Raw genomic sequence first — 24,671 nt, forward strand, 5'->3', positions numbered from 1 at the left:
CCTTTTGATGCCCATAAAATGATTGATAATTTAATGAGTTAAATGTGGCCTCCACCAGTGCAGACAACAATGTGTTTTAGTGAAAGCAGTATGATTCAATTTGCTTCATTGTTTTTAAATCTTCACTTAACATTTTACAATATAGTAATCAAAGGACTAGTTCAAAGTTCAATGTATTTTGATATATGGTTTAAAAGCTGTCAGTTGAAAAAGATTTCAGACAAAAATATATAAATCCATACTGATTAAGCACATCATTAGCTAATATTACCAAATCATGACATCATTTTTCCAATTCTATCCACCAATTAAGCAAAGATTTTTGTTGAAATTCATCTAGCAAATATTCTATATTCTCTTATGTCATTCAGTTGAGTTTTTTTACAAACTAATCAGGTGTTACATTTAGTATTTTTAATAAATGGGTTTAAAACCCAGTAAAAATCTTTATTTGAGAGATTTTTTAAACAGATTAGAAGATTCATTTTCCACATTTAAGGATGCAGAGGTGAGTGGTAATAAGTGTCACAAATCATTTTCAGCAATCTTGAGAAGAGAGAATGAATGACACCAGAAGAAAGGTTGGGTCAATATTGTCTGTTAGATACTAACTTGATTAAAATACTGAATGTGCTCCTTCAAAGATAGAACTATTAAAATATATACTGATGAATCTTGGAGAATGAGTACAAGAATTTGGAAGTAAAAAAAAAATAAATGAATATAAACATAATCCAGGTCATTCATTCACACACAAGGGAGGGAGAAAAAAGTGCTCCCATTGGGAGAAAGTATACAGAGGGGTAGGGGAGAGGCCCTCCAGCTCTACCACCTGTGAGCCTCCCTCCTTACCCCTGTGCATTCCCATTGGGCTGCTGGGCAGAGGGGCGGGTGATGTGAAAAAATATCAAGCACAGAGAGGAAGGGAGCAGCTCCACTCAAGGCCCTCTGCCTTTCTAGTAACAAATTCTGGGGAGAAGGGGGAGCTTAAGGAGGGGGAAGGTGGCATGCATGTCCACAGAGAGCACTCTGCATGCCATCGTTGGCATGCATGCCATAGGTTCACCATCAATGGGCTACTGTCTTTTCACATGAAGCTTACTCTTTAGTTTATGTTTATGTTTGAAACATAACTAATATCTAATATCAGACCAATAATTCATTCTTAAAAACACTGGTTTAGGGAGTTCTTAGTGAGCCACTTCCTATAACAATACAGACATTGTAGATTCTCTACAATGCAATACTCCTATCAACTACACCATGCTCTATCTCAAAAATAAAGCATTAAAAAACAAATGCATTGCAAAACTAAATATTATATATGGACTTTGGAGGAAAATTGTCACTTAAGTAATGCTTTAAAGAATGAATGGGAGACTTCCGGTTAAGATGGCGGCTTAGAGAAAGCTAAAGCTCAGATCTCCTGAAAACCCTTCCCGACCGATCTCAAACGATAAGCTCCGAAGGCGCCGAAATTCAAAACGATCAACAGCACAGACCCTGGGAACCCTCCTCCTGGACCTGGACCCGGTTCAAAAGGTACGGCTCCCCTTAAAAGCCAGAACCCGAGATCCCTCGGACCTCAGGGGTAGGAGCGCAGAGTCCAAGGCTCCCGGAAGCGGCAGCCGCGCCGGGCTCAGAGAGCAGGGTCTGAGGAACAACAACCCTCAGGGTCTTCTACCCAAGTCCCAGTCCGGGTGAAAGTTACTGCCTGGGGCCTCCGCTGCAAAGAGCCGGTGAAAGTTACTGCCTGGGGCCTCCGCTGCAAAGAGCTGGTCGGTCAGGGTGAAAGTTACTGCCTGGGGCCTCCGCTGCAGAGAGCTGGTCAAAACAACAGCAACCCTCAGGGCGGGCAAGACAGCCTCACGGGCTGGATCCTGCTATCCAAGTCGCAGTGAAAGTCCTTGCCCTAGAGCTTGGGAAAGCTGCAGCCCATCCCCCCCGCAGGCCGACGAAACAGCCTCACTGCCAGCGATTCTGAAGGCAACTTCCTGAAAGCGAGCCGGGGGGAGAGTGTGCCTCGTGGTCCGACCCTTCCATTCCAGTTCCAGTGAGGCATATTCAGTTTAACCCAGGGAAAACTCATAGAACCAACATCTGCCCAGGACTAAAGCCTCGGATCACCAGAGATAAGAAAAGCTAATCCTCCACATTCAGAAATGGCAAACTCCACAGAACCACAGAAGCCCCAAAATACCAAGAAAAATAAGAAGAAAGGGGCGACTTTGGACACATTCTATGGAGCCAAAATACAAAATACAGAGCAGACAGAAGATAATATAAAAGAAAATGCTCCAAAACCTTCCAAAGGAAATGGAAACTCTCCACAAACCTATGAAGAATTTGAATCAGAAATGACCAAAAAGATGGAAGCCTTCTGGGAGGAAAAGTTGGAAATAATGCAAAAGAAATTCACGCATCTACAAAACCAGTTTGACCAAACTGTAAAAGAAAACCAGGCTTTAAAGGCCAGAATCAGGCAGCTGGAAGACAACGATCGTGTAAAAGAGCAAGAATCAATAAAGCAAAGCCAAAATACCAAGAAATTAGAAGAGAACATAAAATATCTCACCGACAAGGTGATAGATCTGGAAAATAGGGGGAGAAGGGATAATTTAAGAATAATTGGACTCCCAGAAAAGCCAGAAATAAACACCAAACTGGACATGGTGATACAAGATATAATCAAAGAAAATTGCCCAGAGATTCTAGAACAAGGGGGCAATACAGCCACTGATAGAGCTCACAGAACACCTTCTACACTAAACCCCCAAAAGACAACTCCCAGGAATGTAATTGCCAAATTCCAAAGCTATCAAACAAAAGAAAAAATCCTACAGGAAGCCAGAAAAAGACAATTTAGATATAAAGGACTGCCAATCAGGGTCACACAAGACCTTGCAAGTTCTACGCTGAATGATCGTAAGGCATGGAACATGATCTTCAGAAAGGCAAGAGAGCTGGGTCTCCAACCAAGAATCAGCTACCCAGCAAAACTGACTATATACTTCCAAGGGAAAGTATGGGCATTCAACAAAATAGAAGACTTCCAACTTTTTGCAAAGAAAAGACCAGAGCTCTGTGGAAAGTTTGATACCGAAAATCAAAGAGCAAGGAATACCTGAAAAGGTAAATATTAAGGAAAGGGGAAAATGTTATCTTCTTCTTTTACGCAAACTCTCTTCTATAAGGACTACATTTATATCAACCTATGTATACTAACATGTGGGGGAAAAAATGTAATGTATAAATAGGGGGTAAAGAAAGACCAAATAGAATAATCATTCTCACACAAAGATTCACATGGGAAGGGGAGGGGAAGAAAACTCCTATAAGAAGGAGAGGAAGAGGGGGGGGGGGGTTACTTAAACCTCAATCTCAGGGAAATCAGCTCTGAGAGGGAAAAACATCCAGATCCATTGGGAACTTGAATTCTATCTTACCCAACAAGGGTAAGGAGAAGGGAAAACCAAGGAGGGGAGGGGGAGAGGGAGAACAAAAAGGGAGGGAAAGAGAGGGGGGAGGGGGAGGGAACAAAAAGGGAGGGACTAAAAAGGGAAACATCAAGGGAGGGGACAAGGGGGACTGTTTCAAAGTAAATCACTAGACTAAAAGGTAGAGCCGAAGAAGAAAAGGTTAGAATTAGGGAAGGCAATCAAAATGCCAGGGAGTCCACAAATGACAATCATAACTTTGAACGTGAATGGGATGAACTCACCCATAAAACGTAGACGAATAGCAGAATGGATTAGAATCCAAAACCCTACCATATGTTGTCTTCAAGAAACACACATGAGGCGGGTTGACACCCACAAGGTCAGAATTAAAGGATGGAGTAAGACCTTCTGGGCTTCAACTGATAGAAAGAAGGCAGGAGTGGTAATCATGATATCTGATAAAGCCAATGCAAAAATAGACCTGATCAAAAGGGATAGGGAAGGTAATTATATTTTGTTAAAAGGGACTATAGACAATGAGGAAATATCATTAATCAATATGTATGCACCAAATAATATAGCACCCAAATTTCTAATGGAGAAACTAGGAGAATTGAAGGAAGAAATAGACAATAAAACCATACTAGTGGGAGACTTAAACCAACCATTATCAAATTTAGATAAATCAAATCAAAAAATAAATAAGAAAGAGGTAAAAGAAGTGAATGAAATCTTAGAAAAATTAGAATTAATAGACATATGGAGAAAAATAAATAGGGATAAAAAGGAATACACCTTCTTCTCAGCACCACATGGCACATTCACAAAAATTGACCATACATTAGGTCACAGAAACATAGCACACAAATGCAGAAAAGCAGAAATAATGAATGCAGCCTTCTCAGATCACAAGGCAATAAAAATAATGATTAGTAATGGTACATGGAAAACCAAATCTAAAACCAATTGGAAATTAAACAATATGATACTCCAAAACCGTTTAGTTAAAGAAGAAATCATAGAAACAATTAATAATTTCATCGAGGAAAATGACAATGGCGAAACATCCTTTCAAACCTTTTGGGATGCAGCCAAAGCGGTAATCAGAGGTAAATTCATATCCCTGAATGCTTATATTAACAAACAAGGGAGAGCAGAGATCAATCAATTGGAAATGCAAATGAAAAAACTGGAAAGCGATCAAATTAAAAACCCCCAGCAGAAAACCAAATTAGAAATCCTAAAAATTAAGGGAGAAATTAATAAAATCGAAAGTGATAGAACTATTGATTTAATAAATGAGACAAGAAGCTGGTACTTTGAAAAAACAAACAAAATAGACAAGGTACTGGTCAATCTAGTTAAAAAAAGGAAGGAAGAAAAGCAAATTCACAGCATTAGAGATGAAAAGGGGGACAGCACCTCCAATGAGAAGGAAATTAAGGCAATCATTAGAAATTACTTTGCCCAATTATATGGCAATAAATACACCAATTTAGGAGAAATGGATGAATATATACAAAAATACAAACTGCCTAGACTAACAGAAGAGGAAATAGAATTCCTAAATAATCCCATATCAGAAATTGAAATCCAACAAGCCATCAAAGAACTTCCTAAGAAAAAGTCCCCAGGGCCTGATGGATTCACCTGTGAATTCTATCAAACATTCAGAGAACAGTTAATCCCAATACTATACAAACTATTTGACATAATAAGCAAAGAGGGAGTTCTACCAAACTCCTTTTACGACACAAACATGGTACTGATTCCAAAACCAGGCAGGTCAAAAACAGAGAAAGAAAACTATAGGCCAATCTCCCTAATGAATATAGATGCAAAAATCTTAAATAGGATACTAGCAAAAAGACTCCAGCAAGTGATCAGAAGGATCATTCACCATGATCAAGTAGGATTCATACCAGGGATGCAGGGCTGGTTCAATATTAGGAAAACCATCCACATAATTGACCACATCAACAAGCAAACTAGCAAGAACCACATGATTATCTCAATAGATGCAGAAAAAGCCTTTGATAAAATACAACACCCATTCCTATTAAAAACACTAGAAAGCATAGGAATAGAAGGGTCATTCCTAAAAATAATAAACAGTATTTATCTAAAACCAACAGCTAATATCATCTGCAATGGGGATAAACTAGATGCATTCCCAATAAGATCAGGAGTGAAACAAGGATGCCCATTATCACCTCTACTATTTGACATTGTACTAGAAACACTAGCAGTAGCAATTAGAGAAGATAAAGGAATTGAAGGCATCAAAATAGGCAAGGAGGAGACCAAGTTATCACTCTTTGCGGATGACATGATGGTCTACTTAAAGAATCCTAGAGATTCAACCAAAAAGCTAATTGAAATAATCAACAACTTTAGCAAAGTTGCAGGATACAAAATAAACCCACATAAATCATCAGCTTTTCTATATATCTCCAACACAGCTCAGCAGCAAGAACTAGAAAGAGAAATCCCATTCAAAATCACCTTAGACAAAATAAAATACCTAGGAATCTACCTCCCAAGACAAACACAGGAACTATATGAACACAACTACAAAACACTCGCCACACAACTAAAACTAGACTTGAACAAATGGAAAAACATTAACTGCTCATGGATAGGACGAGCCAATATAATAAAAATGACCATCCTACCCAAACTTATTTATCTATTTAGTGCCATACCCATTGAACTACCAAAATACTTCTTCACTGATTTAGAAAAAAACATAACAAAGTTCATTTGGAAGAACAAAAGATCAAGGATATCCAGGGAAATAATGAAAAAAAACACATATGATGGGGGCCTTGCAGTCCCTGACCTAAAACTATATTACAAAGCAGCAGTCATCAAAACAATTTGGTACTGGCTAAGAAACAGAAAGGAAGATCAGTGGAATAGACTGGGGGAAAGCGACCTCAGCAAGACAGTATACGATAAACCCAAAGATCCCAGCTTTTGGGACAAAAATCCACTATTCGATAAAAACTGCTGGGAAAATTGGAAGACAGTGTGGGAGAGACTAGGAATAGATCAACACCTCACACCCTACACCAAGATAAATTCAAAATGGGTGAGTGACTTAAACATAAAGAAGGAAACCATAAGTAAATTGGGTAAACACAGAATAGTATACATGTCAGACCTTTGGGAGGGGAAAGGCTTTAAAACCAAGCAAGATATAGAAAGAATCACAAAATGTAAAATAAATAATTTTGACTACATTAAACTAAAAAGCTTTTGTACAAACAAAACCAATATAACTAAAATCAGAAGGGAAACAACAAATTGGGAAAAAATCTTCATAGAAACCTCTGACAAAGGTTTAATTACTCATATTTATAAAGAGCTAAATCAATTGTACAAAAAATCAAGCCATTCTCCAATTGATAAATGGGCAAGGGAAATGGATAGGCAGTTCTCAGATAAAGAAATCAAAACTATTAACAAGCATATGAAGAAGTGTTCTACATCTCTTATAATCAGAGAGATGCAAATCAAAACAACTCTGAGGTATCACCTCACACCTAGCAGATTGGCTAACATAACAGCAAAGGAAAGTAATGAATGCTGGAGGGGATGTGGCAAAGTAGGGACATTGATTCATTGCTGGTGGAGTTGTGAATTGATCCAACCATTCTGGAGGGCAATTTGGAACTATGCCCAAAGGGTGCTAAAAGAATATCTACCCTTTGACCCAGCCATAGCACTGCTGGGTCTGTACCCCAAAGAGATAATGGACACAAAGACTTGTACAAAAATATTCATAGCTGCGCTCTTTGTGGTGGCCCAAAACTGGAAAACGAGGGGATGCCCATCAATTGGGGAATGGCCGAACAAATTGTGGTTTATGTTGGTGATGGAGTACTATTGTGCTAAAAGGAATAATAAAGTGGAGAAGTTCCATGGAGACTGGAACAACCTCCAGGAAGTGATGCAGAGCGAGAGGAGCAGAACCAGGAGAACATTGTACACAGAGACAAACACACTGTGGTATCATCGAACGTAATGGACTTCTCCATTGGTGGTGGTGTAATGTCCCTGAACAACTTGCAGGGACCCAGGAGAAAAAAACACCATTCATAAGCAAAGGATAAACTATGGGAGTGGAAACACCGAGAAAAAGCAACTGCCTGAATACAGAGGTTGAGGGGACATGACAGAGGATAGACTCTAAATGAACACTCTAATGCAAATACTATCAACAAAGCAATGGGTTCAAATCAAGAAAACATCTAATGCCCAGTGGACTTACGCGTCGGCTATGGGGGGTGGGGGGGGAGGAAAAGAAAATGATCTATGTCTTTAACGAATAATGCTTGGAAATGATCAAATAAAATATATTTAAAAAAATATATATATAAATATATCTAATTCTGTATCACAAAGTTACACTTATCCTGGCACACACTTGGCTGATGGAATCAAAGGTGACCAACCACAGCGCTGTGTTCTGTATCCTGGGCACTGATTTGTCTCAGTGACTGTAGGTTAATAAGAGCATGGAAAATGTTTTAGGAGAGTGGGAAGGATTTATAAAGCCTTAATATATATATATATAAAATAAACATAATTCCACTACTTTGTGGATTTTTACCTATTGTGGAGGTCTCTGGAACCTAGCTCTCGCAATCAGTGAGGAATCACTGTACTCTTGATACATATAGTAATTTGATACACATGGTGTTGTTCCTTTAAATTTGTCACCAACTTCAAAAGGGTATTAATTTTTCTAGTTTAGAAATGGTTTTACTGTGATGACATATTGGTAGTTGAATATTTTAATCCATTTGGAAATCACTAAGAAATTAAAAATTTTAATTCAAACTTCAGACTTTTAAAAAAATCACAAAAATTTGTCTTACATGATATGTTAGAGAAATGTCCTTCCTGTCTAAAAACCTCCTCCCCAATAATATATTGTCCAATAATCTCCATAACATGTTCATTTGGATTAAGAAAAAGAAGGCCTTATTAAGCATATATTTGGTAGGAAGAAGGAAGAAAGATAGGAAGAGTGTGAGGAAGGAGGAGGAAAAAAGAGAGTAAGTGATAAAGCAATGATCACTTGAAAGTACTAGATTTGGAGTCAGGAAGACTCATCTTCCTGAGTTCAAATCTACATAATTACGAGCTATGTAAACCTGGACAATCATTTAATTATTTGCCTCAGTTCTTCATCTGTAAAATGACCTGTAGAAGGAAATGGCAAACCACTACAACATTTTTGCCAAGAGAAACCCCAAATGGGGCCATAAAGAGTTGGCCATGACTGAAAAGACAGAACAACAACTTGAGCTTAAATGAATCTATTACCTTACTAAGTCTCTAAGGGACTGGGAGACGTGACAGGTAATTTCTAATAACAGAAGACTCTTTGGAATTTGGTGTACTTTCTAGGACTGGCCTCAGAGGAGCAGCAATTGAGGAGCCAAGAATAGCTTTTCTTGAAAATGTAATTTGGAATACAGACTTTTTAAACAGTATGCTTCTAGATGAATTTTCAAACAAATTTGATATGCAGATTAAAGACAACATTTACATTATTATTAAATACTTTTCAGGTATGAGTGAGAAAAGAATGTATATTGGGGTGAAAATTCCCTTAAACACAATAACGTACAATTAAAAATTTTAATGAGGCTTTCAACTGTGCTGCTAGAAACTTCCACTAAAAGAATCCTTTTAAATATTCATTGATAATAAATATTTGGTGAAACAAAAAAAAAAAAAAAAAAAAGAATGAATGGGAAATACCCTCTACATAGAGGTCACAGATGCTGAGTTTGTCTGGGGCACAGACAAAAGAGTAGTTTGGCTAAAGTATAATATATATAAATATCTAGAAAGAGTAGCATCAGATTGTGGATACTATGAATAGCAGGCAGAGAAATCTGAACTTTTGAAAGGCAATAGGGAGTCATTGAAATTTGTGAGAAGGGGAATGGTATGACCAGATCTATGCATAAGAAAGTATCCAGGCACATCAAGACAGGGTTAGACTGTGGAAAAGAATATAACCAAGAAAACCTGTTGGGAGGCTTTTGAAATGATCTAGGCAGAAGGTAATATGGATCTATAATAGATGATGGGAAAGAGTAGCACTGGGAAAAGAGAAAAGAAGATGGATGGAAATGATGATGTAGAGTTGGAATAAACAAAGTTTTGTAACTAGATATTAGAAATAAGACAGAAGAAAGAGTCAAAAATGCCCTCTAGAGTTATAAGCACAAGAAATTGGATGAATGTTGGTACCACAAGCTGAAACTGTAAAATCAGATGGAGGAACAGGAAGAAAAGGAAGAAAGACAATAAGCCTGGTTTGGGACATGTTGAGTTTGAGGAATCAGGATAATATCAAAGGTATCATATATAAGCATACAGAATTTTAGAGCAGGAATGGATTTCATCATTTATCATTTGAGCCCATGAAGTATGAATATCCTCTACAACACATCAAAATAATAATCAAACCTCTCCTGGAATACTTCTTCTAATAAAAAAAAAATTCTTGAATTCACAAGGTAATCCCATCCATCTTGAAACAAATCCTAACTGTAGGAATTTTTTTTCATATTGGATTTTTAAAAAATGTCTCTAGAATTTCTACTTATTATTCTTCCCTCCAAATAAAACAAATAAAATCTCTCTCTTAAATGAAAGTTACCTGTGTAGAGTAGTGGGTGAGGTTATGGGACTTAATGAGATTGCCAAAGGGAGAACAGGTAGAAAAAGAAGACAAGAAGACCAAAAGTAGAACATCAGAAAACACCCTTGTTAAGAAGTTGGAAAGGAACTATGGAATCAGTGAAAAAGAAAAGTGTTTAAAGTGGTTAGTATTAGAACAGGGGAGTATGGTATCTCTGAAGTCAATAGGGTCAGAATTATCAGTAGGAGACAGTGATCCACACTTTGTTAAAGGTAATTAAAAAAATAAAAGTTGCATATGAGGACAAAAAAGGAAGGTCACTGAACTTGGAGATTAGGTCATTAATCATGTTGATAGAGCAAGTTTAAGAAGGTAGTGTTATGGTTGTAGAAATCAGGCTGAATGAAGATGAGAAGACAATATGGCAAAAATTGGGACATCAAATATAGGTAACTTTTTTCCTAGAAGTTTAGCACTGAAAGGAAAAAAGAGAAGCTGGGCAGATGGTGGATAGACTAGAGGGGCCAAGAGTAAGTGTCTTTTTGTTTTTTGGGATTGGAGACTCCTAAAAATGTGCTTAAGATAGAAGGGAAGGAACCAATGGAGAGAAAGGAGAGCTGAGTTAATTGTATATGCATATTAATATAATAAAAGTAAGCACTGACTGTTTTCCATGCAGAGCTGTTCCTTAGGCTATTTAATCTTAATAATTTCTTGTTGATATAGGAGAAGAAAAGAACTGCTTCACAAGGATTCACTAAAAAATACATGATTGTGTCTACTTCTTTGCACTTCTGAAAAGTAAAGTTTGGCATCACTAATAGAGAAGCAGATTTACAAAGGCAAGGAAGCTTAGTTTAAAATCCTGCCTCAGCCTTTTAACTAGCTGTCACTTAACTTCTTTCAATTTCAATTTTCTCACTTCTAAAATATAGATAATAATCACAACTACCTGTCTGGGTGATTAGAAGAATCACCTAACATAATATGTAAAAGTACTTAGCAAAACCTGAGATGATGCATAAGTACTTGCTGCTGCTACTATGATGTCTACTGCAGTACCATCATTAAATGGTTCTTTATTATAATTCAGTATTGGGGGAAAATAGATAAATCTAGGGATAGAATATTTAAGAAGTTTAATTAAACATCTTCCATCATAGTCCTAATTCAATGCCTAATAATGGTGTGAACATGGCACTAATTTCTTTAAGACTGTACCAGAAGAATACAAGCTTAGGCAAGTCCTACATTAAGCTGCAAAGGTTTCAAGTATAGGCCTAGAGATGGATTAGAATAATTTAATTACAGAAAAGAAAGTATTCTAATAGGCAAAAGAGAAATTGAAATACTATGCTGAATTTTAATTGCTCAATCAGAAAATAGATTATGGAAATATTGATTGGCTCTGCTGATTTTGAATGTACAATAGTATTAGTTAAGTGAAATAATTGATTTTTAGGATTGTGAAATCCCCAGTAAATCTAGGTTAAAAAAACAAAACAAACTTTAATACTTTCATTGAATTTTATTGTTGGTTGGACTAGCTGATCTTTGAGGCCCCTTCCAGTCTAGTTCTTTTCTGTAATTTAATTATTCTAACATATTTCCAGAATCTTCTATATCATAAAGCGCTATCAATACTGATTTCTGAATCATAATAGACTTTGAGCTATCAGCTTTCTTGTATTTGGGGTTTTTAAATAGTGTATTATACACTTTCATAGTAATTTTTAAAACATATTGGAATGTAAACAAAGAAAAGATAGTCTGGTTTTATCAGAAATTAAATTATCTTTATACCATGTTAAAACTAATAGATCTATTTTTTTCCCCTATAAAGTTTAGCTACTATGGTGTTGCCCAAAGCCACAATGTAAAACAGATAAAATGTGGTAATAACAAAAAGGAGAGGAATGGGGGAAATGTCACTTCAATTAAGATCCCCTGAAATAGTCTACAGCAGTGAGGCATATGCCTGGCTATCTAGAAACTACCAAAACTGACAGACTAGACAGCAGGGGGCTATTAAGAACAAGACTGCTCTGAATTAAAAAAAAAAAACAAAACTTTGTACCATATGTAAATCCAAGAGGCAGAGTGGCAAACAATGATAGGCAAATAATGGCTATAGATATTCATAAAATAACAAATTTCACAAATATCATTTTCATTATCAGTAGTGTCAGTTTTATCCTCTTTTTTCTATCCAGGGCACTTAGTAGACACTGGCACATAGTAGGCACTTAATAAATGTTTGTGGAATGGAATACATTAATTTTAATCATGGAGAAATAATTTCTTTTCCTTCTTTCTCTTTTTAGGAATTGTTAGCTCAGTTTTCACCATTTTCTGCACTTTGTTTTAGAGTTCTGAACCAGGTACTATATAGAGCATTTTATATACACAAGTAACCATCCTACAGAAACTTAAAGGCTATTCTATCTGAGAAACAAGACTCTTAGAGATCAATATAGACATAAAGTATAAAAACACAAATGTTATGATCACAGATTTAGAGTTGAAAAGTAGCTTAGAGCCATTTCCTACAGCCTCTTGTTTCTTAAATGATGAAAATGGTCCCCCAACAAGTGAAAGAAGTATCATTTCTGCCCAGATCCTTTGACTCCAAATTTGGTGCTCTTTTTTCCCATTGTACAAAATTGAAAAAAGTTTAAGTTCGTTATTCTGTGTGAGCATGAATAGTGAGTGAGCCATAGGAATTAAATGTTCAGACAATGTGGAAATGGAGGGGGAGGAAAAGTACTACTCCCTTAACAGTCAGGAAACACTTTGTAGATGATTGGGAATTTTGAGAGCATAATAATTGAGGAAAGGAAAAAAATGTTAACAATTTACAGGTAAAGAGGTGCCTGTTTTGATACAGAAAGAAAGACATTAGTTCAACCATGAAATGGTAGAGGAGCAAAGAACCAGTGCTAATGAGTGAAACATGATACTTCATCAAATAACCAAAAACAAAACATACTTTGTTAGTCCAAGGAACCATAAAAAGATTCAATTTTAAATAGTTCCTAAAATATACTTCTAAACATTCTCAAAAAGACAGCAAAGGGAAAGTTAATACACACACTAAACTTGAGTCAGGATAATTCAGTAAAATTAGACTGTATTTGTAAATAAGATTGTTGACTAATAAAAATATACAGTTGAACAAAAAAGAGCCAAAAAGAACATAACATACATTTTGGATTATTTTATACATACAAACACACACACATATAAGTATATATATACACACCTATATGCATATATATAGGCACATGTTTAAATATGTGTCTATACATGTGATGTCATTAACAGAAAAGACATTCAAATGCACACATGAACATGCACATATGCTAGAACACGAGCAAACCTGTACATGCATGCATATACAATATCTTTTAAAGCATCTCTTGAAGCTAAATTCTGAGCCAAAAGAAATCATGTTAACTAGTTTGGAAGAGCTTAAAAGGTAATTTAGAAATTGTTTCTAAAGCAAGTTGGAACCATTCCTAATGTGATTCACCCTCAACATAAAAGATAGGTTGACATAAAAGTTAAATACAGAACATACATTTTAAAACTTAATCATACATATGAGTCATTTAAAACTTTCTTCCCCACAGTGAGAACCTTCCTAAAATTTCTCTTCTCTAGTCTTCCATACATGTTTTATTAAACCTTTAGAAATGAGGAAATAACTCATAGATGTTAATCAATATGTACGAGATCACAGTTACTTGGTAACAGAGTCAAAGCTGAAGCTCAGATCTGATTGCAATTTCAGTGCTTCCTGACACCACACACCATAATACAGTTAAAAGATCTCAACAAATTCTCAGAGAAGCCTAATAAATTTATATTCTTAATCCAGGGTTCTTTATACACTATGCTGTGTTCCAGAAGTAGCATATCCCAAAAAAATACAAAGAAGAGGAAAACAGAATAAATAGGGAGAAAAAGCTGGCCTGAATTTCAAGAAAGGCGAGTTTTCAAAATTTGGATTCAATTTAGTAAAAGCAGAACAAAGAGTTTAAGATAACCTTTTCAGAGGTTGAAAGGAAGGAAAAAATCAAGCAAAGAAAAGAATAGAATGTGATTTCTGAAAATATACATGTATGTGTACATATATATGATATATATCACAAATAAGTGATAAACATAATGAAAATATCCATTGCTACTGGACAAAATGTCCTCTCATCTTTATAAAATCTTTGAGAATGATCTATACTTGCACTGATGGCATCATTATGTAAAATTAGGAGAACATCAGCAGGATTCCAAAAGTCATTTTCTATAGCTGACCACATCTTTGAGATCATAAAGGTGAATGATATGGTGAAAAGAAAAAATTCCAATGGACTTATCCTTCATTTATTTCAAGAGAATGATTCTGTGGCACTAAAATGCAGTCTTGAAAACTCTTTAAACAAGGACATATAAGTCAAAATTATACAAAAATAGTCATAAGAAGAACAATAGCTAGGATCATAGACCACTTTAAGGTTTGCAAATACATTACAAATATCATATCATTTTATTCTCACAAAAACCCAGGGAGGTAGAGGCTATTATCCCCATTTTGCAGATGTTTTACATACAAATTTTAAGTAACTTGCCCAGAGTCACACAGCTAGTTTCTGAGGCTAGACTTTTACTAAAGCTTTGCCCATTCTAGGCTCAAAGCTCGTAACAAAATTCTGACAGACATTATTAATACAAATATTTATTTGTCCAATAATTTGACAAATACTAAAATCAAATGAGGAATTAAAGTGAGTAGTGGTAAAAATAATAATAGGTCATATTCACATTTTCCATACGTTATCTCATTTTATCTTCATAAAAATCTATGAGTGAAGCACACTATTATCCTCATTTTGTGGAAGAAGAAACTAAGGCTAAGAGAGATTAAGTGACTATATTGACTCAGACAAGTTAATAAGTACCTAAAGCAGGATTGGAACTCAGGTCTTCAAGTCTGACACTAAGCCCACTATTCAACTACTATTCTCTCTCTCTCTCTCTCTCTCTCTCTCTCTCTCTCTCTCTCTCTATATATATATATATATATATATATATATATATATATATATATATGCATATATATATATATATAATGTAATACAATGTATACAATATAAAATTGTATAGATTTTATGTGTAAATGTATAAATAGAGCCCAAATAAAATAATTTCCTATTGCAGGTAAGTTTCTTCAAATGTCATTTGTAGAAGACATTATACTTACTGCATGCAACACTAAAAGAACCTCTTTTATAAAAAGAACCAGACAATTCAAGGAAAGAGCTGCAAGGGAGGAATAAAACATTTCTACTGTGAGAAGGCCAGGGATAGAATGAACTATCAGGAGAAGGAGGCTTCTGTGGCATGACAGAGGCAGGGGTGAACCCTGGAGAAGAAGGAATGACTGCTCTGGATGCTTTCCTTAAAATGGAAGTTCTGGGAAGAATCAGGCATTATCTATAAGCACAACTTATAGAAGACAAGGGTCTCACAGTATGGACAAACATGCAATTAAAATCTTCACTGAAAAGGGGAATGCTTATGTATTGATAAGATCACAAATCCATTTCAGATCTGAATATGTTTTTTGAGCAAATTAGCAAACATTACCTATGAAGGAATCTCAACATTAAGAGGCAAAGGCATATATAATGAATAAAGAGGTATTGAACAAAGTCATCTACCAACACCAAGGTTATCAATAATCCTTTATGACACAATTCTGCTGAATTAGATGTGTTAAAAAGAAACTTTCCTGCTACATCAAAGCAGCTACTCGGGTATAGGCATAAAGGGAAATGATGTGCCTATACAGGGTTAATAAGTTAAATTCTTCCCCTAAAGTACAGCAAATCAACACAACATGGTTATGAGATATTTCAAAATAAAAACAAGATAAATTAATCAGGACTTTGTTTAGAAATAGGATGAATACCAGTAAGGGCATTAAAAAGGCTACAAACCAAAAAAATCTAAACCATAATGAAAGGCATTACAGAAACAATTATATATGCAAACTAAAGGAAAAACAGAAATCAAAGTCACTACTGGACAGATAGTCTTCACCTTGTAATCACCATTATGATCATAATGGTATTTATAACTGTCACTGCATGTACATGTTGAAAACATCATTTCTTATCCTGTTTATCCCTACAACAAGCCCAAGAAGTAGGAAATAAAAGCAAACATTAATAATCATTTCCTAATAATATATGATGAGAAATCAAAATAGTGATTTTTAAAAATCAGCAATCGTGATGAACACAAAGTACAATATGTAGGTCACAGAATAAGGGCTGGAAGGGACCCTATAAGTCATCTAGTTCAACACCCTCATTTTATTGAAAAAAAGATATGAAGCCTAAAGAGATTGAGCAATTTACTCAACATAAAAAAAAAATACCAAATAGCAAAGATGGGATAATTTCTAATAGTGTTGACTCAAAGACACAACAACTTTAAGTTAAAAACACCTTACCTAATATCTTCATCTGTAACAATAAAGGCTTTGCAAAGGGGTTGAGATGTATTAAGCCAAACAGCAGGATTCTTTTCCACAGCAGCAGAGATTTGCCCTGTTATTGGTGCAGAGCTGGTGTGCAAAGCGCTGGCAACAGCGGATAAAAGAGTCTCATCATTATTACCTGGCCCAACCCCTAAAAAAAGACAAATAATAAATGTTTACAGGAAATTAACAAGACATATTAAGCACTCTGGGAGTGTTTTTAATGGACATATGCAGCAGAAAGTAGCATCAAGGTAACTTAATAACAATCTTAAATGCCAATATACTTATATTCAGTATTTGCATAAGTTACACTATAAAGATGGTTGGGAATTTTAATAATCATTCAGAATAACCAAAAAGATTTCAATGTATATGTGCTTTTATAAATGGAATATATTTCATCAAGTCAACTATTTTAATTATCTAGTTTACTTCTAAAGTAACATAATATCCAAATATCCTTAATATGTTCCTTTGAATACTGAATAGTTTTGTAATAAATTTTAGCATTAAGCAGGCCTCCACACCACCTCCAGGCTATCTCCATTCCAAGCCACCTGGCATTATAATCATATATAACAATATCTCAAAAATCATTGTATCAATGCTTCAAAACTGTGCTATAGTAATACCTTTTATAACTCCTTCCAGCTCTAACTCTATGATCCTTCAAATCCCTATTAAAAACACCCAAAGTGATAGAAGAAATGGTTATAAAATTTAAATTATAGCTTTATTTACACTGAACTAGATTAACAAAAGTAAAATTATTGACTATCAAATGCTTAAATCAATTATTTTCATGAATGTTAAGGTATAATATTGAACCATTGATTACATATAAATATTTGTTAACAAAATTTCATATTTTTCATTATGTAAATCAGGTGTTAATGGTTAAAAATAGCACACATTATTTTCCAAAAATTTGATTCGAAAGAAGCCAAGCATATCAGCAAAAGAAACCTCTATGACAGTTTTCATTTATTTCTGCTTCTTAATAATTACCTAATTGACTGAAATAAACTTGATTCCCATTTTCTTTTTACCAATACTGATTAAGGAATCAGAATGTGGACTCTGCTGTCCATCAGCAGCTACTGCTAAAAACAATGGCAGGACAGGTGTGATCATGAATTTTCATAAAGTTCTGACATTCATGTACTGGGTAAAAACCATATACTAAAATATATGATAAATTAAAATTAATTTTCCTCAGCTTTAGAAAAAGTATCATAAATGCTTGTGCCCAATAAGGATAGTAAAGTATCATATATACTACCTTGAAGACCTTTTGGAAGTTCCATAGATTTTATAATTTGTTCTGTTACATCTGATGCACTAAGTCCTTGTAGCCTCTTCTCCCAGAAAAGCTGAAAGGCAAAAGTATCATTAATAGACAAATGCTTAAAACAAAATGTTAACACATTCAAGCTCCTAATTAATGAAATTAAATTAAGATTTTTATTCCTTCTTAAGGAGTTCCAATTCAACTATGCAAGCGATTAAGTGCCTACTATATGCCAGGGCACAAAGTACTAGGGACACAAGCTTTACTTGTTCTATATCTTCTCATATAATGGTATGCTAAAAAGGTATAAGTACCATTAAACACTTCAAAACATGTGTTTCTAATTTTAAGTATCTCTGCTAATTTAAAGTCCTATTTTGTTACTATTTTCTCCTTGCTGTATAGCTAGAGATAACTCATCATGTCTCCAAAGAAGATAATTTTGGAATTTTTCAATTCTACAGATTGAAGTTACATTTAAGTTTTAGTATTTTTTCTAACAGAAAATAAATATCAGCAGTAATTTCTCACTGATTCAGCCTTCTTGGGTACCATCATCAATTCATGTTTATATATCACTTTAGGGTTTACAAAGTGCTGTGCTCAAAACAACCAAGTGACATAGGCTATATGAATGTCTTCATCCCCATTTTAAAGATGAGGAAATGAAGGCTCAAAAGTAGGTAAGTGAATTACACTCTGTTCATAATCAGGATTTAAACTCCAAGTCCATTAATCTTTCTAGTAAACCACATTGTCTTCTGTCTAAATAAGTAAATCTTCCAGATCACTGAAGCTTATCCACTAAAGCATGAAAAATATTTTGTTGCTTAAGCCATTTTTGATGAGAATATTTCTAAAACTTATTACATACTTCTCTTTCTACTTAAAGAAACTGAATAGTTCAAAACTATCTGAACTTATCTTGATAAGTAAAAACCATCACTATGATTGGTAACCAAATAGTTAGGAGTTATTAAGGTACATCATGACTCTGTACCTAGATGTCTAGATTTTTTAATTTTTTAGACAGTTCTACTTGTTTCCTTTTTCACTGTCAGTTAACATGATGTCTATCTCTATCATTCACCCCTTTTTAATTTTTTTGCTTTTAATCAGGAATCAGAAAAAAAAATAATTTGCTCAGCTATAATGTTGTATGAAATCTAATACGGTGTTAATTTCTTCAATGTAAAGTCTTATTTTCAGAACCAAAAATCAACTTTATAAATAAAAATAGGGGCAAGAAGCAATTTATCTTTTTTTTAAATGGGTGTTTTAGTGGATTGCAAATACAGTCAACTTACAAGGTGATAAACTGCGAAGAAAGAAAAAAGCAATAATTTTCTCTGCACTCTGCCCTGGTCAGGCTTTAACTAGAATGTTTTGGTCAGTTCTTTGTGCCATATTTTAGGAAGGAATCAGGGAAATTGGAGAGTGTTGAGAGAAAAGAAAGTAGGATGGTGAAAATCATAGCATGCTTAGTTGAAGGAACTAAAGATGGTTAGCATAGGATAGGGAAAAAAAAACTAAGAACATAACAGCTATCTTCAAGTATCTAACTTGATCAAGTTGGTCCAAAGGTACACTGGAACAACTGATGGAAACTTTAAAGTGGTCAAGTTTACCTTGATGTAAAGAAAAAGTCAACTAAAAAAGCATTTCATTTGTCAGAGCAAAATATTCTCTTAAAGGCTAGAATCTATCTCTTCCATTCATGTATCACAAGTATGCAAAATTCTTTGAAACAATTAGCAAATATCCATATTTTATAACCACCTGATATTTTGATATCAGATTAGACATAAAATAGGAAAACCACAAAGGTATTAGCCACTGTGCAGCAGAGAGTACAAGTCAGGTTCCTTTTAAATTAAAAAATCCCTGTTTGCAAAGCATATTATGCTGAATGAATCAAGCCCAAGAACATCTAAGAACTTCCTTCTGGATGATACCAATGTGTACTCCATAAAGTGTTTGGCCTAACCATATACCTAAGAAAAAACAAGTGGATTAAGAATGTCTATTAGTCAAACTATAAGGTGCTTTCACCTGGGCAAGAACTATTGCAGATAGACAATGAATTGGGTAGAGAACTAGGGAGAAGCAAAATGAGCTAGAATCCTCTAGGGAAATTACAAAGTTCTTTTAATGACCTGTAACTTCTTCCTAAAACAAAGTTCTATCCTTTTATACCAATATTCCACCAGTTTTATATAGCTATGAGTCATTCCCTAAATATGAGCTATTCCCTAAATAATATAAAATGACTACCACCAAAGAGCAAAACAGAGTTACATGTAAGAATGAGTAGGCTTCAACTATCATAAGGAATTACAAAAGAGAATAAGAGGAATAAAAGATATCATTAAAGAAAGGTTTCATTTTTAAAAAAAGATATCATATGGTAATTGTTAAGGGATAATCAATGAGTAAATTCAGGTATCCTACTTGTATACATATGATATTAAAGAGGAAGGCCCTCAGCAGTGAATTTATAAGACAAAAGTCTCACACAATGGGGTTACAAATACATTGCAATCTACATCATTAAAGGGAATATGCACATTGATGAGATTAAAGATCCATCTGAATATTTGAGAATATAGAGAAACTTCCTGATACATGCATCCATGAGTGAAATGATCATATATATGTATATACATATATATACACACATGTGTGTGTGCACACATATCACTTTCAGAATATACTGTACAGAAGAATGTTGTTGAGGTACAGGGAATGGCCTCTGAGGATCCTTCCAATTCAGAAATTCTGATTCTGTGAAGCAAGGAATTCTCACTTAAAGCTGATTATTTGACCTTTTATTTTACTAATAAGATTCTTTTCATGTCCTTTTCAATCATTTTCTTTAAATCTCCCTTTCCTCTGAACCACTGAAATAGTCTCCTTTCATCTTCCTTTCCTCAGTTTTTTCCCTTTTTTAATTAATCTTATACCATGTTGTGAGGGTATAGTGCTATACAACATCCTAATGCACAGCCCTGATGACACACTCCTTGGTCAAAAGACTTCAGTGTCATTGCACTGCTTACCATTAGCCTGCCATAAAAGACTTTTTTATAATCTGATCCCAATCTATTTCTCCAATTTTATTTCACAACACTTCCCTTATGCTTCAGTCAAATGATACTGCTATTCCACATAAATGCCTGCCAATAATTCCCACCACTTTCCAAACATTTCCCATTTATAGCTTTTGATATTCTGACCCTTCAAATGCCAGTGTAAATGTCATTTCTTCCATGATGCCTTTTCTGACCACCCTAGCATACAAAATTTCCTAATACTATGTTTCATCCTTAAAGCACTTTTCATATTTTACTTCAAACCACAGTTATTTGTGTGTCTTATTTTTCTGTCTTGTCTTTTCCTAGAAACTCTTTAAAGTTAGAGGCTTTTATAAATCTCTGTATACAGGAGATGCTTAATAAAAATTTGCTGAATGAATTTCCCATCTACTTTTTTTAATGATAAACTGCCCTGTCTCTCACTTCCCCTACAATTATTCCCTTCAGTCCTCTTATTTCAAACATGTATACTTTGAAACACAGTTCAAACATGCACTTAACCCAGCTGAAACAAATACACTAATTTTCTTCTTCCTCTGACAACAAACTCTCTCTTCCAGTGAATGGTTTATATGTTCAGTGGAGCCTTGTGATTGGTCTTTCGATAAAATACTCTTAAAATCTCTGGCAACTTTAATTTAACTGAGCCATAGAGTTTTTCTGATCTTTCTTGACCTAATCATAGCACCATACTTTTGAATAACCATTACTTTTTGAAACTATCTCCATATTCTTATTACATAATCTCCATTCCCCAATTCTTGTTATTTCTTCTACTCTTCCCTAAGAACTTTCTTCCTCACATCATGATACTCAGAGGGTTCTCTTTAGTACTTCTCTTTCCTAATATTTAGTCTTGCTATATTCATTTCCTCAAAATGAAGACATTCTAAGGGCTTCAAAAAAGACTACTACTACTACTACTACCATCACCACACCACAGTAATGGCCTTCAGAGGCTATCTGATTCACTAACCTCCTTTTAAAGATGAGAAAATTTTAGCTTAGTAAAGAGATTTTTCCCCCACAACAAGGTCACAAAAATTTCAAGCAGCAGTTATGACATAAACTCAGGTCTTCTGACTCCATATCCAGTGATTGGTTTTTTTTCCACCACACAGATATAATTTTTTTCCCAGCATACATACACTAAATGTGCATGTGCACACACATACACACACATATTTGTATTTTATTTTCCCTTCAAAGGGATCATATTAAAAAACTCCAGCCTATGTCCGAGCATGGTCTATATTCAATACCATAGCTTCTATATACCACTACAGTTGTAGGCAGGAGTAACAGTGCTGCTGCTACGATTCAATCCCTCCTAGATATTCCATTCTCTAAATGCCTATAAGGTTTCAGTGTAGCACTTAGATCATATATATTTTCTATTATTTATAAGTTACACAATCAGTAGATGTCAGGTCTCAATTATGTTCTAAGCTTTATGCTTTGGGATATTAAAAAAATTATGATCAATTCCAAGAGATTTACCTTAAAGTCTTCTTCCCAAATAAATTATAAACTCCTGAAAGTCAAAGATATAGTGTAGTGGACACACTAGAGATAAAGTATCTTTTGTTATGACTTGTTAAAAATCTTCTAATTTTTCAAGACCTGGCAATAAAGCCTATTATTTTACAGATCCAAACATGAATCACAAGTTAGGGTAATAATGAAGATACAACCTGGGGGCATAACAAGTTACAACATGTTTGGAAAATCAACCTATATATAATTTACTTTTTATGGGATTGCATCAGGCAAGTTGTTAATGTTCTCAAGAAATCAAAGACTAAATATGCCCTTGTATAAGGGTTTTAAGATACAAAATACTTTAAACTTCTTTTGAAAACACCAAATGGAATGCATAAAATGGACAATATTTTGATTAACTATCTTCTGGAAGTTTCTTTTTCTACAAAATCTCTACATGTTGACAACTTCTAGAAACAAGTGTTGCATCTGCTTTTCTAAAGATTAGATTATCAATCTTGAAATAGTTACATTTGAGAACTGGGCAAATTTCTGTGGATTTACCCTGTTAACTATACATAAATTGAACTTATAACCAAATTTTGGTTACTACTAAGTTTATGTGGAAACTTTAGGAGCAAATGACCAAAGACTTAAAGCTGGAAGACACCTGAGAGGCCATCTAATCCACTACCCTTGTTTTAGATGAGAAAAATTGTATTCAGTTAAGGGATTTATTTGCCCAAGGCAAACTTAGGTCCTTTGATTCTAACATCAATTGAATGCTCTGTCTACTGCCCAAAAATAGTGGGGATTTTTCACCAGCATACATACAAATTTGCATACACATATATATATATATACATATGTGTATATACAGGCATACACACTCATGTACATATAGTTTACTTTCCAGTCAAAGGAATCTCATTCAAAAAATCCAACCTAATTTTCCAGCATGGTCTAGGTTTAAACCACAATTATGGCTGAATTTTAAAGTGAAAGGAAAAAATACATAGTACTAGCTATTAAAGTTAAAGTTTAAAATTCCCTGAGCCTATTGCTCAGATATCTAATTACGAAATATCCAGGAAATCTCTAGAATCTTGATTAGTAGCCAGAAAATTCTTACCTTAAGAATTACACTGTGATATGATGGGACAATGGAACAATCCCTGAGTTTATAGATGGGAAATCTAGGTTTGATTCTTACTAACCATATGACCATGAACAAGTCATTTTACCTTTCTGAGTCTCAGTTTCCTTGTCTGCAAAAGAGATAAAAAATATTTGCACTGCCAACCTCATAAGGGTAGAATAGAGAATGTGCTTTGAAAACTTGAAAGTCCTGTTCAAAACTATTCTGACGACTCAGCAAGTCAGTAAAGTGACTAACAGCCAGCAGGGCATAAACTCTGGCATGTTCTATCATGTTGTAAAAGCTCTAGGTAGAGTCCTTCAGATTGTGTTTTCTTTCCAAAGAGCCAGCTTAGCCAAGTAAAGAGACTTATAGCCAATACATTTTCCATTTGGTAATTGATTCTTTAGTCAAAGCAGTACATGAAACAAAAATTTTAAATGGTCCACAGTACTATGCAGTTCTCCTCCTTCCGTGACAGAGAAGTGGAAATGGACAATCACAAGGGTTTAGGGGCCATCTATAAACAATAACTACAATAATCTAACTACAAGATCTTTTTTCCAATGATTTAATACTGGAATTGAATCACATCTTTGCATTCTGGCTATAAATGAAACAAGAAGAGAAAAAGAAGTTGCAGTTAAATGGAAATCTGGCTAAAAGTGATTATATTTCAAAAAAGATAAGAAACTAGTTGTATAATGTCGGAATTATTTCTGCATCAGGCATATGGGTACTTAGTACTTACTTATAATCACAGATCAAAATCAAAACCAAACTAAAAGAAAAAAAAAAGAATTGGATATAGTGGGCAACTGAGCAAAAGCAACCTGATCTATTTAAAGAAGTTGTGAGTATTAAAATTTGGGAAATGGATAAAGAATAAAAATCAACACAAACTATCTCTATTTTCTAAAGAATTTTAATCAATGTAAATCAATTGCCAAATTAAAAAAAATTAATTTAGATAGCCTCAGGTAGCGAATACTTGGTCTACAGACAATT

General features: G+C 34.5%; 1 protein-coding gene across 2 annotated transcripts in view; it reads right to left on the reverse strand.

Moving 5' to 3' along the window:
- MBD2 (methyl-CpG binding domain protein 2) overlaps nt 1-24,671 on the reverse strand; it is a 77,667-nt gene that overhangs the window by 10,120 nt on the left and 42,876 nt on the right. For both annotated transcript variants that reach the window (XM_056824449.1, XM_001362153.5), the window contains 2 exons: nt 17,940-18,030; nt 16,628-16,805 (listed from right to left, as the gene is read on the reverse strand). In XM_056824449.1, coding sequence (XP_056680427.1) covers nt 16,628-16,805; nt 17,940-18,030 — 269 coding nt within the window. The remainder of the gene's footprint in view (nt 1-16,627; nt 16,806-17,939; nt 18,031-24,671) is intronic.

This window comes from Monodelphis domestica, chromosome 3, assembly GCF_027887165.1.
Source record: "Monodelphis domestica isolate mMonDom1 chromosome 3, mMonDom1.pri, whole genome shotgun sequence".
NCBI classification, from domain to species: Eukaryota; Metazoa; Chordata; class Mammalia; order Didelphimorphia; family Didelphidae; genus Monodelphis; species Monodelphis domestica.